This window comes from Callorhinus ursinus, unplaced genomic scaffold (genome assembly GCF_003265705.2).
Source record: "Callorhinus ursinus isolate GAN/ISIS: 27379988/994484 unplaced genomic scaffold, GSC_fseal_2.0 scaffold85, whole genome shotgun sequence".
Classification (NCBI taxonomy): Eukaryota; Metazoa; Chordata; class Mammalia; order Carnivora; family Otariidae; genus Callorhinus; species Callorhinus ursinus.
Window position 1 is genome coordinate 2771058 of NW_027397147.1, and position 16485 is coordinate 2787542.

General features: G+C 46.0%; 1 protein-coding gene across 4 annotated transcripts in view; it reads left to right on the top strand.

Annotated features, from left to right (window-relative positions):
• PRKCB (protein kinase C beta) overlaps positions 1-16485 on the top strand; it is a 318066-nt gene that overhangs the window by 221150 nt on the left and 80431 nt on the right. For all 4 annotated transcript variants that reach the window (XR_003205040.2, XM_025855449.2, XM_025855448.2 and 1 more), the window contains 2 exons: positions 2932-3028; positions 12600-12746. Coding sequence is in view for 3 of the 4 variants with exons in the window: in XM_025855449.2 (XP_025711234.1) it covers positions 2932-3028; positions 12600-12746 (244 nt within the window). In the remaining variant the exon portion in view is untranslated. The remainder of the gene's footprint in view (positions 1-2931; positions 3029-12599; positions 12747-16485) is intronic.

The window sequence follows — 16485 nt, forward strand, 5'->3', positions numbered from 1 at the left end:
GATGGATCATAATATGTCTTTCCTGATATACATGTTGCTATATTCCCTCCTTTCATGTTGTATATTAATTTTGGTAATATGCATTTTTCTTAGTGATATACAAAACATTCAGTTCAACTCTAATCAATATAATAAATATCAGGCTCAACTGCCAGAAAAATTTCTCAGGGTTGTCTTCCAATCCCTAATTGTTATCTGAATTATCCATCTTAGTGTTCATTGTCTCCAGTGGATTTTTGAATTTAGTAATTACATTTTCCTCCTGAAAGTAGCCTTTTCTAATCTCAGATTGTTCCCTTTTCAAAGAGGCATTAGCTTCTTGAATCTCATTAGAAGTATGAACTAGATATTTTTTAGAATTTTCTCTCTTTTGGCAATAGTACTATTTCATGGGAGGTACTTACCTGATTTCTCATTGTTTCTCTTTATTTGACTGAGTGTTTCATAGATCCTGTTATTCTTCTGTGTCTGCCCATCCTTATAGGCAGATGAGCACAGGAATGATGAGTGTCCCAGTTGTAATTTTTCAAAATCAGACGAAGGGATAGTCTTTTGTATTTTTTGGAATTCTTCTTTGTCAGAACAGGGATCCTGTTCCCTAGAGCCATTTTGGAGAGATCCACAGCTGGAAACAGCTACACAACAAACAGTCAGCCCTACTGCCCTATAGGGGGACATTTTCCCCGTGTCAAAGTTGAAAGGGGTCCCTGCTTCTCTTTTCTAACAGACACAAGTCTATTCAGGGCAATAGGGACAGCATACTGGCTCCCGCAGACAATAGCGAGGGCACAGTGACATATCCCATCCTTCCTGAATATGGATCAGAATGGGTGGCTGTCATCCAGTCCCTGGTGGTCTGGCTCAGGGTTGTTAGTGGGATTCTGTCAGGAGTCCCATTGACAGGTCACCGCTGGTCAGTGCCCCCTGATCTGTAGTTTCCAAAGTGGCTTAGACCGTTCATAGTTTAGATGGCACATGGTTGGGGCATTGGTAATACTGAACTGTACCCTGGCCAAGCTGTTCTCTGGCCATTGCTCCTTCAAACCTTCAGATTACCACAGAGAGAAAGTCTCAGCCGGTGTTGCTGTCCCCGTAATGTTCTTCAACTCGTGCCGCTGGCTGAGCTCCCGTTTTAACAAGGAGGGGCAGGCATTAGTCTCAGAGCCTTTGGAAAGCAATGCCGTCAACTTGGACTTGGGTCACTTTGATTTGCGTATGTTTATTTTTTTACAGTTACTTTCTACTTGTAACCTGTCGGCTTCATTGTTAAAGTGAGTATGCTATCTAAAAAGGAGATGATATAATGAAAACCATGAAGTGGATCATAATATCCAGATTTAGCAAAATCCACAAAGGCAAATAATGTTTGCCAACCGCTGCTCTGTGTTCTCTTACTATTATTTAATTTGTGGGAGCTCCTAGACATTGCTGCTGTGTGGATAGCACCCTACTTGATTGCCAACAAAAATACAGATATTCTCTTATTTTTGTATTTCTTTTGGAAATTGGGAAGAGGACAATTGACTCTTTTTTAAAAGATTTATTTATTTGAGAGACAGAGAGTATGTCAGAGAGTGGGGAAGGGGCAGAGGGAGAAGCAGACTCCTGCTGAACAGGGAACCTGACAAGGGGCTCGATCCCAAGACCCTGGGATCATGACCTGAGCCGAAGGCAGATGCTTAACCAACTGAGCCACCCAATGTGCCCTGAGGACAATTGAATATTAAATGTAGAGACAGACGCAGGGGTGCGAAAAATCACCTCTGCTTTGAATCACCTCTCCTCCTATTTTTAGGAGCTGCTTGAGGAAGTTTTGTGAGTGGAGGAAAAAATCATTATGAAAATTGTGAATTTGGGTTAGGAAGTCTTTCTTTGGGAGTGAGGAGCTCTGGGATGTTCTTTCCCTCTAGCGACTCAGATGTCTTTGAGATGACCTTTTCCTTCCTCTCTCTCAGGTTACCCTTTGAGTAGATGGAAGCATCTTTGTGGTCAAAACCATACTGAAAGCCATCTCGTTTATTAGGATAATGTCAATATCCATAATGGTGATGATGATTTCTTTTATCACTTGCTAAATGCCAGGCACTGTGCTTATCATTTTGCATGAGTCACCATACCTCAGCTCCACAGTAATCCTATGAAAAATACCTTTTTTTTAAAGTAATCTCTATGCCCAACATGGGGCTTGAACTCACAATCCTGAGATTAAGAGTTGCATGCTCTGACTGCGTCAGACAGGTGCCCCTGAAAAAAACTCTTGTTCCAATTTATAGATGAGAAAAATTGAGGCTCAGAGAGCCTAGCTAGTTTATCCAGTGACCCAAAGAGGCAAGGGCAGAGGTGAGATTTGGACCCAGGCAGAGTTTGACTCCAGAGCTGGGGAATTAACCAACAAAGGGATGCCATCTCTCAAGGGGTTAATACAGGGCACTTTGGGAAGGCCTCTGCAGAGAAAACAGCATCAGGGAGACAAGGTCATAGTCATCCAAATGCTGCTGAGAACCAGGATGCTGTGAGAATGTGCTAAGAATCCATCGACCGTGGGAGATCTTCCTAGCATTCTTTCAGAATAAGAAAGCACTTAGCAGACAAAAAGTAGTAAAAACGTACAGAATGACTGAATGAGAGAACTAAGAAAAGTGTGTATGTGTGGAGGTGAAAGACAGAGCCAGAACATTGCATAAACACAGATTATTCATTTTTTTCTGAAAACTGTTTAATAATTACAAAAATACGTAGCATACCTGGCTGCAAACATGTACGCGCACACCTCCCCCAAAAGAAAAAACCCTCAACACATTTTTTTAAGATAAAGCTGTCTTTCAAGGTAGAGCTTTTAAGGTAAAGCTAGTCTTCCTTTTCTTATCCTAACTGACAAAATAATATCAAGTCAGGTCATGGAATTTGTCCTGTCTCCCTGTCTCCCTTTAGGTTTAAGTTGCTGAGCCAGGAGGAAGGCGAGTACTTCAATGTGCCTGTGCCGCCGGAAGGAAGCGAAGGCAATGAAGAACTACGGCAGAAATTTGAGGTGAGCTGTCTTTCTTTCTCCGTCAGTGGGAAATGGTTGAGTTTGCCTCATATGCTGTGGCTCTGGTTATGAAAGGCCTTCTACCAAGGCTTTTCATGACTCTGTGCCTTTGCAATGTTATTCTGAGTCCCAGAAAACTCCTATGCATCCTGCAAAACCCCAACCAAGCATACCGTGCTTTGTGAAGTCATTCCTTCCTCCTTGTCCTCATTTAGATTTAGACTTTTACTCGAAAGTGCTCCTTCACTTCTCAGGTCATTTTTTAATAGATTTTATTTATTTATTTTAGAGATAGAAAGGGGGGGAGGGGGGAGCGGAGGGAGAGGGGCGAGCAGACTCCATGCCAAGCATGGAGCCTGAAGCAAGGCCTGATCCCACGACCCTGAGATCATGACCCAAACCGAAATCAAGACCCGGACGCTTAACTGACTGAGCCACCCAGGCATGCCCCTTCTCAGGTCATTTTGATGGTAGCTTGGACTGGGATGGTAGTAATGGTGAATGAAAGAAGTGGACTAAGGAGTGCTCTATTTTGGAGGCTGAGTCAACCAGACTTGCTGAGAGATAGAATCTGGATTTGGATCTATTGGCGGGTTGGTGCTATACTGTTAACAAATGGAATCGTTTGTGCTGGTGACCTCATGAAATACCCATGGGTGTATCTTCTGAAGAAGAGTCCTTGGCCCTGACCTTGGGCTACAGTCTGGCTCTGCTTCTACCTCAGCTACGCCCTTTCCCTTTTGGGGGGCCAATAGACCCTGTTTTCAGCTGTGTGAGAGTCGCAGACACATCCCGGTTTTACAAAGAAAATGTTTTGGGGAAAATGAGTTTGAGTTCTTTCATTACATGTGTATTGAGTGATTTTAAAGTAGTTTCATAAGGGAAAACACATTATTTTGTTTGTACAAACTCAATATACTGAGTCTGATGGGGAATCATCAATTCTAGATAAACAGTGATGGCCTGCTGACTCCGAAAAAATTGTATAAAATAGCTAAAATGAAATAGATTATTATCATTGTTATTCAGCAAATAATCACACGGGCAACTAAAAGAAAACTCATGACCATGTAAAGTTCTATAAAAGAGAGGTCTGTGTTGACTCTGAGAACATATAAGAGCGGGGGACAGGAGGACGGAGATAGTGTCATTGAGGCAACAACAGTGCAAGTTAATGGAGTAGAGAGGGGAAAAGAAAATTCCATTCAGAGAGGATAGCATGTGCAAAGGCCCTGTGGCAGGGACTTCTTTAGCAACTATGTGAAACTTAAAGAAGGCCAGTGTGGGTAGAGGAGAGAGAGCAAAGGGTGAGTTCAAGGTAAGGCTGTCATCATAGTAGTAGAAGGGCTGTGCCGGCCTTAGCAAGGATTTTGGCCTATATCCCAAGATTTATATTAGTTTCCCCCTCAACTTGACAGAAATAGCACTTGAGTTTTGACTCTTATGTGTCCACCACAAAAGCCAGTGGTGATGGGTCTGACCCAGGGGGCTATCCCTTCCTGGAAACAAGTGGGATGAACACATTGGCCTTGAGCTTATCAGTCATTTCTCCAGTGAACTTGATAAGGGAAGGTTATTCCCATAGAGCTGGCTCAAGCCCCGATAAGCCGGTAAAAGGACATCCCACGCAGTGGAGCCAAGAACTGGACACTGTTGATTAGTCCTTCCAGAGAACACCTTCCATCTCTTTCCCTCAACTTTTTGATGAATCTGTGCCCATTTGCTGCTGTGTTAAAAATGCACTGTCGTGGGTAAAAAAATTAAATTAAAAAATTAAAAAAAAAACACCAAGGCCACTCTTTTCTCGTATAAAATGGCGTCTCAGTTTGCAAAATGATTTCTTCCATCCTAAGGCAGCCGGGGTGACATTTCAGGACACCAAGGAGAACAGTTCCTACGTGAACATAGCGTTTGTTGGGGCCAGTTATTGGCGTGGAGTAAAGGACTGTTTTATCTGCACGCAACAAAATGCAGCCGTTTATTTCTAGCAAGAGCCCGCAAATGCTTGTTTATGCCTGAATTATAATTGCTCCATACCGTAGTTGTTGATTAAAAAAAAAAAATGTTCCCAACAGACTGAAAATTGTTCTCAGACACACAGAGAAATTTCAGGTGACCTTGAACGTGAGAAATGTAATCCCTGTGCAATAATCAATTAACACCCAGAATGACTCAGAAATTACTTTCAAGCCTCTTAATGTGGAGAAATTCTGAGTGACGGTAAAATCGAGCTGCCGGCCTTTGGGGTAATAGAATTTCACGGCAGGGTGAGCTTGGTGCGGTGGCTGTCCGTGGTGTATTTCAGAATGTTCCAGTTGGCTCGGTCTGGGGGGGGGGGGGGGGGCCGGGCTTTTGCCTGACCATGGGCTTGTCTCTGGGTCAGTGAAGGGAAAACTCCATTTTGGATGGTTCAGAGTGGGTTTTCGGACGGTCTTAGAATTTTCTTACATCACACAGTGCTTCCTCTAGGCCATTTATTATTTTACGCGCTCCGGAAATACTAGTGTATTTAACCCTTGCAGTACCCCTGAATGGTAGATACTATTAGCATCCCTGTTTTTCTTTTATGGATGAATAAACCAGCAAGGTTAAGCAACTTTTTACCATCCCAGAGCTAGCTGCTCATTATCCTGGATTGAGTTTCCCCAGCAACAGACCATAAGGATTCAAGTGCAAGTAGTTTCTTTGGGAGGTGATCCCAGGAAGCGTCATTGCCGAGAGGGGAAGAGGTGTGTATCATGAAGCAGGTTAGCACCGTGGGCAGCTGGTGTTTAAGCACGCCGGAGAACTCTGGGAGTTGGATGTGTGCCTGGGGGGTGCCAACTGGGGGCATGAAACTGTAGTATCATCCACCAGCTCAACCGGCTGGTGGCTGCTTTTGGGAGAGTTCCCTGGCCAGCACCTTGTGGGCTCGGCTTGCTCCTGCAGCCAGAATGTGAGCCTGCAGGTGGAGCTGCAGGTGTGAGTGGTAAGGAGCCCCAGGTGTAGAGAGGAGAGCACCAGGGGGTCTTGGCCGGACACCTCGTCTCATCTGTGCAAGTGAAGCCCTATTCCATTCATGTGGTTCAAGCTCCAGGCTGCTCGGATTTGAATCCGGCTCTGCCACTTTCTTGCTGGGTGACTGTAGGCAAATTACTTTCTCTCTCTGAGCCTTTGATTCCCCATCTGTAAAATGGGGAAAGCACAATGCTTCTTAGCTTCTAAGGTTATGTGAGGATCGAATGAGATAATGCATTTAGGACGGCGTCTGGCGCATCATAGCATTCAAATGTCAGGCCATTGTTGTCATTACCAGCTTCCCCCTTGGAATAAATAGAGCTCGGACCATATTCCTTCTGGGCTTTGGAAGGGCCGGTTGGGGATTGGGAGGGATCTGTGGGGGCTCCAAGCCTCCTGAGGCCTCACCTCTGCTGCTGGGTACTGGGGTGCCTGTAGGAGCCCCTTTTAATTGCAGAGGAGTCTGTAGTTGAAGCCAGGGCCGTCACTAATCATCTGAAATGTAGCCCCGGGGACTGGGTCCTGAGGCACCTCTGCCCCACTGCGGTGCAGTCTGGAAAGAGGCAGCGCTCCTTGCTCAGAAGTGTAGTCTTATTTGCTTTCTCTTTGAGCACCGACTTCTAGGGCTTCAAATTGCAGACATAAAAAGGCAACCATTAGTGTATTCCTGTTTCTGGAGACATATCCAACCCAGCCCGATAGAGGATCATTTTAATTTGGGCCTCAATTTTAAAATGTTTGCTCTTTGATGGAGGACCTGCTAGGCCTGAGGCTCCTGGGGATCAGGAGGCTTTCAGAGGGACACAGGATGGGCTTCTTGTCCTTCAAAGGTTCACTGTGTCGGGGTCACAAACCCAAATGTTTTCAGGAGCCAGGCAGATAACAAGGAGGGGGAAAAGCTTGGTGTCAGACAGTAGGGTGTGGTGGGGACTGTGGTAAACTTGGGAAGTCCAAGATCAAAGCCCCAGCCTGATCATGTTCTGGTGGGAGCCCCCTTCCGGGTTCCTAGATGGCTCTTTTCTCACTGTGTCCTCCCTTGGTGGAGGGGCTGAGGGACCTCTTGGGGGCCTCTCTTATGAGGGCACCGATCCCACCCATGGGGGCTCCACCGTCATGACCTAACCCCCTCCTACAGGTCTCATCTCCTAACGCCATCACCCTTGTGGGGTGGGATTTTTAGCATGTAAATTTTGGAGGGGAAGACACAAACCTTATCACCTACATGGGGAGACACAAACACTGTAGCTTTGAAGGGGGCCCAGACATCATAGGTCTATAGCCTAGACCTATGAAAAAAAAAGAGGCAAAGTCAGAGGGGACAAGTTTACTCACAGGACAGAGGGATGAAGCTGGGGGCTACTTGCTGCTCCATGAAGGACAGAAAAAAAAATTTCCACGAAGCAAGGCCAAATGGAGAAATTGGGAAGTTGAAGGCCCTTACGCATGCTTCACCAGCAGGCTGTACTGGGACCTGGGGTGTCCCCCTGAGGGCCAGGCCGAGGGCTGGGGACCAGAAACAGTCAGGATCTGGATCCTCACAGGTTGGAGAGTGCAGTGTGTGGCTCAGGTGGGTACTGAGTCAGGATCCAAAGAAGGTGGGAAATGTGGTCCTAAGGCAGGGAAGACGGGAGGGCAGGGAGAAAGGCGGGAATGTGTTTGACAGCCTGGGCAAAAACTTGGGGGCTGGAACGTAAGGATTTGGGATGATGGAAAGATATGGCCCAAAAAAGGAAGTACAACTTCTGTCTTCGGCACTTTGCTTCTATACGATCTCCCTGAGGAGCTCACGTTTTAACCACCGGCTCTATGTCTGTGACCCCCCCCCCCACACACACACACACCTCTGTCTCCAGCTCAGATACCATTTCAGTCTCAAACCCACAGAGGCCATTGCTTTCTGGGTATGGATACTTGGCTGTCCCAGAGACACTCAGATCTCAACATATCTTACTACGAAACAGCTTGACCGTGTGTGTTCACAGCAGCTTTGTTAATAGCCCCAAAGTGGAAGGGACACAAATGCCCATAAAGAGGAGAATGGATAAACGTAAACAATGAACAGCAAGACAAAGGGGCAAACTACTGACTCATGCAACAGCACGGGTGCGTTTCAAGAACAGGATGATGAGCAAAAGCAACCAGATGCAAAAGACTACTTCTCCCATAAAGGGAAGCCTGTCACACTTTCACAAATCTTCACCAAATGTGTGGGTTTCCCGCACCCAGAAATTCTCCAGTCCTCTGTGGACACCAACTGGGTGCCCTACAATGTAATTCACAGATGACACCTGGAGTTAGAGCAGACCCCACAGGTTAAGGCCTGGGTCCCAAAAAGGCTGCCCTCAGTTTAGACTCCAGTCACAAATGGTGGGTTCCCAGGTCACCCACACTTCTGTCTGACTTGCTACCAATCAGGGGTTCCCACTATACCTCCTCCTCAGATTTGATAATTTGCTAGAATGGCCCACAGAACTCAGGGACACGCTTATTTCTATGAACTGGTTTATTGTGTAAAAGGGATATGATAAAGGATACAGATAAACAGCCAGACGAGGAGATACATAGGGTAAGGTCTGAAAGGAGTGCGGGAGCTTCTGTCCCCCACAGGGTTGGGATTCATCATTCTGGAAGCTCTCCAAACTCCGTAGTTTAGGGATTTTTATGGAGGTTTCATCACGGAGGCATGATCGATTATTAACTCAGATCTCCAGCCCTGGGATGGGGCTGAAAGTAATAAGCTGCTAATCGTGGTTTGGTCTGTCGGGTGACCATCCCCCATCCAGGAGCCCCCCAAGAGTTTCCTCATTAGAATAAAAGATGCTCCTATCAGGAAATTACAGGAGTTTTAGGAGCTTTGCATCAGGAACCAAGAGCAGAGACCAAATATATATTCCTTATTATGTCACACTCTGTGATTCCATTTAATGAAATTCAAGAACAAACGAAACTGACCTATGGGAATAGAAATCAGAACAGAGATGGTGTTTGTGGGAGGCAGGATTGGCTGGGAAGGGGCACAGAGAACTATCTGAGGGTGATGGAAACGTTTCCTCTCTTGATTGGGGTTTGGGTTCATGGGTGTATACATTTGTCCAAATTCATAGAACTATATTCTTGAGATTTATACATTTCAGTATATCCAATGTAACTTTTATTTTTATTTATTTTTAAAGATTTACTTATTTATTTGAAAGAGAGAGTGCACGCTTGAGCAGGGGGAGGGGCAGAGGGAGAGGGAGAGGGAGAATCCCAAGCAGACTCCACACTGAGCACGGAGCCCGACATGGGGCTCGCTCTCATGACCCTGAGATCATGATCTGAGCCAAAATCAAGAGTCGGACTCTTAACTGACTGAGCCACCCAGGCGCCCCTCCACTGTAATTTGTGAAACATTAATTACAAAAAGAAGAAAACTGGTGGACGCTTTGTCAGCAGCACAAATGGGATGGCAACAATGAACATGCATGTTCTGAGGGAGAAATAAACCTTGCAGTGTGGGGAGGGGGCAGCCTCAGCGTGCCCAAAGTCAGGCTCTTCCCACCCGCTTGCCCACACCTCCAAATCTGCCCTTCCTCTGCTCCTCCTCTGAGTGGAAAGTGCCACCATCCTTTCCTCCCAGGTGCTCAGCACAGAAGCCAAGGACTCGTCTTTCATCCCTTATCCCCCTCTCCCAGGCTGCACCCAGCTCTGATGAGTCTGCCTCCAAATCCATCCACTTTGTTCCATCTGCATCTCAGATACCCCGAGGTCGGGCCTCGCCATCTTGCACCTGGATGACTGTGGTCATTTCTTTCTGGTGGTTCTCAAACTCACCTCCTTCAAATGGGTCTCTTCGCTGGATCCAGGGTGATCTTCTAAATGGAATATGATCATACCATGGCCTCTTTAAAGTCTTTTTTTTTTTTTAAGATTTATTTATTGGGGGGGGCAGACAGAGAGGGAGAGAGAATCTCAAGCAGACCTCTCTCTGAGCTCAGAGCCCAACACAGGTCTCCATCTCACGAGTCTGAGATCATGATCTGAGGCAAAACCAAGAGTCGGAGCTTAACGACTTTGCCACCCAGAGACCCCACCCTAAAGCCTTTCACTCTCAGAATCAGCTCTGACCTCTTAAGACAGTTTGCCTGGTCCTTCTCGCCTTTGGGCTGCATCCCGTGCCACATCCACCTTATACTCTGTGCTGCAGCCAGACTAAACAGGGTTTGCTTCTTCAAGTGTGTCTGGCTTTCTGCTCCATTAATGCTGTTTCTGCTGCTGACATCAAGTTGTTTACCTGGAGAACTTCAGAATATCCTTGACACAGGGTGGGGGCCCCAGTCCCTGCTGTGGTGCAAATTCTTTGAACATCTAAGCTTGTTTTTCTCCCTGATTGATCCCGGGCATCTAGAGCATCACCTGGCACGTAGCAGGTACTCCATGAGTATTTTTTGAATGAATGACTCTTTCCCAATATTCAAAACCCCGAAAAAATGTTTGTTTCCTCCCTGTCTTTAAAAGACAACTGAATAGGGGCAGCTGGGTAGCTCAGTTGGTGGAGTGTCCGACTCTTGATTTTGGCTCAGGTCATGATCTCGGGGTCCTGAAATTGAGCCCCGTGTTGGGCTCCATGCTTAGCATGGAGTCTGCTTCTCCCTCTCCCTCTGCTCCTCCCCCTACCTTTCTCTCTCTCTGGAATAAATAAGTAAAATCCTTTAAAAAAAAAAAAAAGACAACTGAATAATAAGACAACTATAATAGCTGCCATTCACTGAGCACCTACTATGTGCTAGGAATAGTGCTAAGAACTCCGAGATACGTTCTCTCATGTCCTGATCTCCATTTGCTTGAACAGGTTTAGAAATGTTCATTCACCAAAAACAAGTAAGTGCCTACTCTGTGCTGGGTACCACTCTAGACACCAGGGAAAGGAGAATAAGAGACAAAATCCTTGACCTCATGGAGCTTATGTTCTAGTGTGAGGACGAAGACGAGGAATTGAGAAATAAGTTAATCCTGGATTTGTAGGATTGTGATAAGAGATATGGAGAAAAATAAGGGGAATGAGGATTGCTGAGAGCTTCTGCATATTGGTGTTGGGAAAGGCTGTCTTTTTTTTTTTTTCCAAGATTTTATTTATTTGAGAAAGAGCAGGGAGAGGAGCAGAGGGAGAGGGACAAGCTCAGTGCAGAGCCTGATGCAGGGCACGATCCCACGACCCTGAGATCATGACCTGAGCTGAAAGCAATCTGACGCTTAACCGAATGAGCCACCCAGGCGCCCCAGGAAAGGCCGTCTTACCCAAAGAGAGGAAGCTCTGGGAAAGAACTCCAGGCACAGGGGACAGCAAGTGCAAAGGCTCAGGGGCAAGGGCGTGTTTGGTGCTTTCAGAGAACAGCAATGAGGCCAGGGCAATGCAAGGAGAAGAGATCAAAATCAGAGAAGGTACAGAGGGGCCGGGACATCTCTGGCCTTTGGCCTTTTCTCTGAGAGAGATGCTGAAGCTTGGGATGTCTGGGTGGAGGAGTGTCCTGAGCTGATGACTCCCTCAGGATTACATCACTTATCCATACCAGAGTCAGGATTCTAACCCTAGAGGTGACTCCAGAATCAAAGTCCTTCCTGGCGGCTGCAGGTTTCACTGCTCACCTCCTCTAATCTCGTCATTGCAGGGAATCTGCTACCATTCTGAGTTGCTGTTCTGCTGCTCACAGCAGCGAGACCCTGCCCTACTGCACTGAGGACCGACATGGGCCTCACCCATCCACTTATCCACATGGCAGGAAGCTGTGTTAGTTGTTAGGGAAGTTGCGGAGATAGAGTCTGCACCTTCACAGAGCTTCCAGTGTGTTGGGGGAACAAGGGAACAGTTACCATCCAGTATAAATGGGAAGTGAGACTGATGAAGGAAACAAATAGGGACACTTAATTCAGACAGACAATCAAGGAAGGCTCCCCTGGGGAAGTGAAAATGTGAAGCAAGGGGAACTCGGTTGGCAAGGAGGAGACAATAGCCATCCCGAAAGCAGCAAGAGCAGGTGCAAAGGCCCTGAGGTGGGATGTGAAAGGAGAATGAATCTGAATTACAGGGAAAGGTCCAAGAAGTGAGGAGGTTGGAGAACCTGGGGAATACTGGGCCATGTAGACCAGTGAAAGCACCAAGGGCTTTAGCCCAAACCTAAGGAGTCACAACTGAAGCATTTTAAGCAGGTGGTGACTTGGTTGGGTATGAAGAAGTGGAAGCTCACTCTGGTTGCATGCAAAGCCCAGTGAGGCGAGAACCAAGGTGGGCTGTCTAGGTGCAACATGACAGTTGGTGGTAAAGATGGAAGGCAGGTGAATTCTAGAGACAGCGAGGAGGAAGAAAGGACTCTTCCCCATGGTGGCTGAGGCATGATGGATAAAAGAGAAACAGGGGTATCAAGGGTGGCTCCCAGGTTTCGGGCTTGCAGAGCAGATGTTGGCAATGTTTTTCATTGAGATGCAGGCCAGGGGACGGAGCGACCTGCAGGAACCACAGCTCACGGCAGGTTCCTGTGGCTTCTTCCAAGGGCACCCTCAAACCCTAATGATGTTTTCTGTGTGCTTCCTCTGCCAGAGGGCCAAGATCAGCCAGGGGACCAAGGCTCCAGAAGAAAAGACGACCAACACCATATCCAAACTTGACAACAATGGGAACAGAGACCGAATGAAACTGACCGATTTTAACTTCCTGATGGTGCTCGGGAAAGGAAGCTTTGGCAAGGTACGGTATGGTGTGGGGGCTGCACCCACTCCAGAACGACAGGTAACAAGGCAGGCACATTTGCTGTTCATATGGGGCTTACATTCCAGTGAGGGAGATAATAAAAAGGAAACAGACACTACACTACAGTTTGTAACGAAAACTGTGAAGAAAATGAATAGTGTGCTGTGGGCCACAAACAAATCAAGAGGAGATCCACTTAGACCATCAGAGGAGGTGAACCCTGAACTAGCTATCCATGCCAAGAGCTAGGAATGAATGTTGCCAGCAGAGAGAATAGCAAGTGCTGAGTTCCTAGGGTAGAGAACGGCTTGGTACCTTCTAGGGACCATCAGAGGGTGTTGGGGCCAAAATGTCATGAGTATGGCGAAGTTGTAGGACGTGAGATTGTAGAGATGGGCAGGGGCCTGATCCTGCAAAGCCTTGTGAGCTGTGATGAAAAGTTTGGATTTTATCCACTGTGCAGTGGGGAGCCATTGAAAGTTTTTGAGCTGAGAAGTGACACAATCCGATGTGCCTTTTGGAAAAGATCACTTTTGCAGCGAAGAATGGAAGCCATTCCTTTCAGACAGTAACGGATTTGAAGGATGACCCGGGGACTCGTAGACTGGTTCTGGATGCTTTTATAGATACTAGGAGACACTGTTTTACTGAAGTCGAGATTGTGTTATAAGTATTCCTGAGTTGTTTAGTGTTGTTTTGAGTCTTTTAATCCCTTGGTGTGCCACAAATATGTCTCATATAAATCTTATACCATGAACTCAAGTGTACAAAAAATATAAATTTCTTCTTCATCTCGGTAGCCCAGGCCCCCAGTCTGGGACTTTTCCTGGAGTTGTTCTTACCTGGCTCCTCCCCTGGTCATGTGAAACCCATTCACGAATCCTAACAGATCCTTTGCCAAAGCAGGCCACGCATTTACTGACTTCCTTCTATCATCACAAATGCAGCCCTAAACTAAACCCGCATACCCCCTGAGCTCCTGCAGAATTTCCTAACTGGCTTTCCTGCTTTCACTCTTGTTACCTGTAATCAATACACTTCCATTTAGCAGCACGAGTCATTTTGTCAAAGTTCCATTAGGTCAAGGCACTCCCCTGATTAAAACTCCCCGATGACTTCCCATCACATCAAATAAATTTCATACTACATTCTTGGCTTACATTGCTCTTTACAATCTGATCCGGGTTCTCTGCCCGGTGACTTTCTTTTTCTTGCCCCTGTCACCCACAGTGTTCTGGCCAGGGTGGTCCTTGGGTTTTTGAAACATACAAATCTCCTTTCTCTCTTAGAGCTTCTGTGATGCTATTTCCTTTATTCTTTGCATGGCTGGCTCTTTCCTGTAATTCCCATCACAACCTAGACAACACCTCTTCTGAGAAGTCTTCCCTAACCACCTCCTCAGCCATGCATTCATTCCCCATTATATTCTGCTCTCTCCTAGCAGCCATCACCAGATGGTATCTGTTTTGTTTTTTGGTTTGTCTCTCTTCTAAGAACTGAGCCCCACAAGAGGGGGACCTTCTCTGTCCTATTCACCACGGTACTTCCAATGCCTATGGATTGCATCCATTCAGGGCCTGGGCAGAATGCACGATTTTCTCTGTCTGTGGGTCACACGGTCATCTGCTGAGAAGGAATAAGGGATCTGAATGATGGCCCCGAGTTTGCAGAGCTTGGGCATGAAATGGGAATGACAGCAGGAATACACAGCAAGATTACTGAGAAGATCTCTAAAGTCGGCGATAGAAGTGGTCCATGCCTCTGTGTGATTTTTGCCAGCACCTTTGAGCAGCTGGGTGTGGACATGGGGAAGTGGGTGGCAGGTTTGAGCTGAGGGGGAGATTAGCAGGATTGGTGAGCCAGAAGGTTAATAGGGAGTCAAGGATTCTGGGAAGAGAGTTGCCCACTGCAGATCCAACAGAACCTTGTAGTGGGTGATCAGTAAGAGTGTATTGGATAAATGAATAAAAATGGCATCTAGACCAGGCTGGAAAGAAAGTTGGGGAAGGAAGAGGGCCATAACCTCGGGTGGGAAAGAAGGAGGCTAGAAGCCGAGGAAGGAAGAAAACAAACGGGTGAGGTCAAGAGATTTCAAGTGCTAGGAAGACTGGGGGCATTTAGAGTCCAAACATGGGTGGGTGCTGTGATGATAAGGACGGACACGGCCTAAAGGAAGAAGGGGTTCTAATTATATGGGCCTGTTGGGGAGTTTGTAGAAATTAAATTATATTTTTAATAAGTGACGTATTCATGTGGCTTGTAATTAAAATTATATTGAAAGGATAAACATTGAGACATCTGCTCCCACCCAAATCCACACCTTTCTGTGCCTGGTCACCGCAGCTGCGGTCCAGAGGCAACCATTCTGTTCATTTAATTTGCATATTTCTGGTTCCCATGTGCTAATTTAACACACATAAATATGCATTTTTACTCTTGCCCTTGTTACCTCAAGGGTTCGCATCCTCTACACCGAGTTCTGCACCTTTCCAGTCACTTGACAACATAGATTGGAGAGTTTTTGATTGAGGAATGAAAGTGCCAGAAGGATCTTATGGAAAGGATCAGGATTGGGAGGAGGGTGGAGAAGTGAGAGAATGGGTCATCAGGGAACAGTGAGGAAATGAGAGCAAATAGATCGTATGTTTCCATGGAAACCGTTACAATAATTGAGATTTCTATTCCAGGCTGGGGATGTGGCCTCAAACAAATCACAGATGAGAACAACAGTATGTCATGAGAGCCAGACAGAATCACAAAAAACCTTGATAATCCTTTAAAACAGAGCGTAATCCTTTGCAACTCCAGTGTTGCCCACTGTGGTTTTAAATTAATGTGGTTTTTGTATTTGAATGCCTACTTTGAACATCCTGCAGTCTTGCTAGGTATAGAGATCGATCCGCTTAAACAGCGCACCACAGCATGGTAGTGGCTCTCCTCCTTGCAAAGAGGGGAGAGATTGGTCTTTGGGGTGATGTGTTCACCCCTCTCCTCCCCCAGGTCTGCTGGATCAGATCTGGCCCCCAAAAATGTGCTCTTAAGCACCGTCATCGTTTGTGGGGCAACTAGGGAGTGACACATGCCTTTTGCTAAGACCTGTGGGGATAAAACACGGCGAAGTAGGCATGAAGGCCGTTGAGTTCCAAACAAGTAAGCCCCATTTCAAAAACTCCGAAATGAAGGACAATTTGGAGAGTTTACTTTCCTGAACAGGTGGGAGTGTTTACCCGGAAGTGTTATCTTGCCAGAGCAGGGGCTCTTGGCATGTCTGGCTGACTTACAGATCGATGCCTTCTAGAACTTTTGTAATGGAGCATTCAAATGTATTGCTCATTTATAATTTAATGTTTGTTTTTCTAGTTTTATCCTTTGTGCTCTATTTTTTTATGCATTCATTCATTCTTACTGAGGTCTAACTGCCATATAACATTAATTCCAGATATACAATGTAATGATTCAATATTTGTATATATTGTGAAATGATCACCACAGTTAAGTCTGGTTAACACTGGTCCCCATCCAGAGTTAAATTTTTTTTTCGTATGATGAGTTTTACTCTCTATTTTCAATGATCCCTTGAATCTTTGTCTTCAGCTTTACCAACCATTACACTTTTCAAGAATTCAAACTGTGGTTTTCAAGGGATTACTGGAGATAGAATTATGCTCCAAATATATAAATTGGGCAACTACGTACTGCCCCAATTGATTGCATAAGTGCACCTTATAAGGTAAAC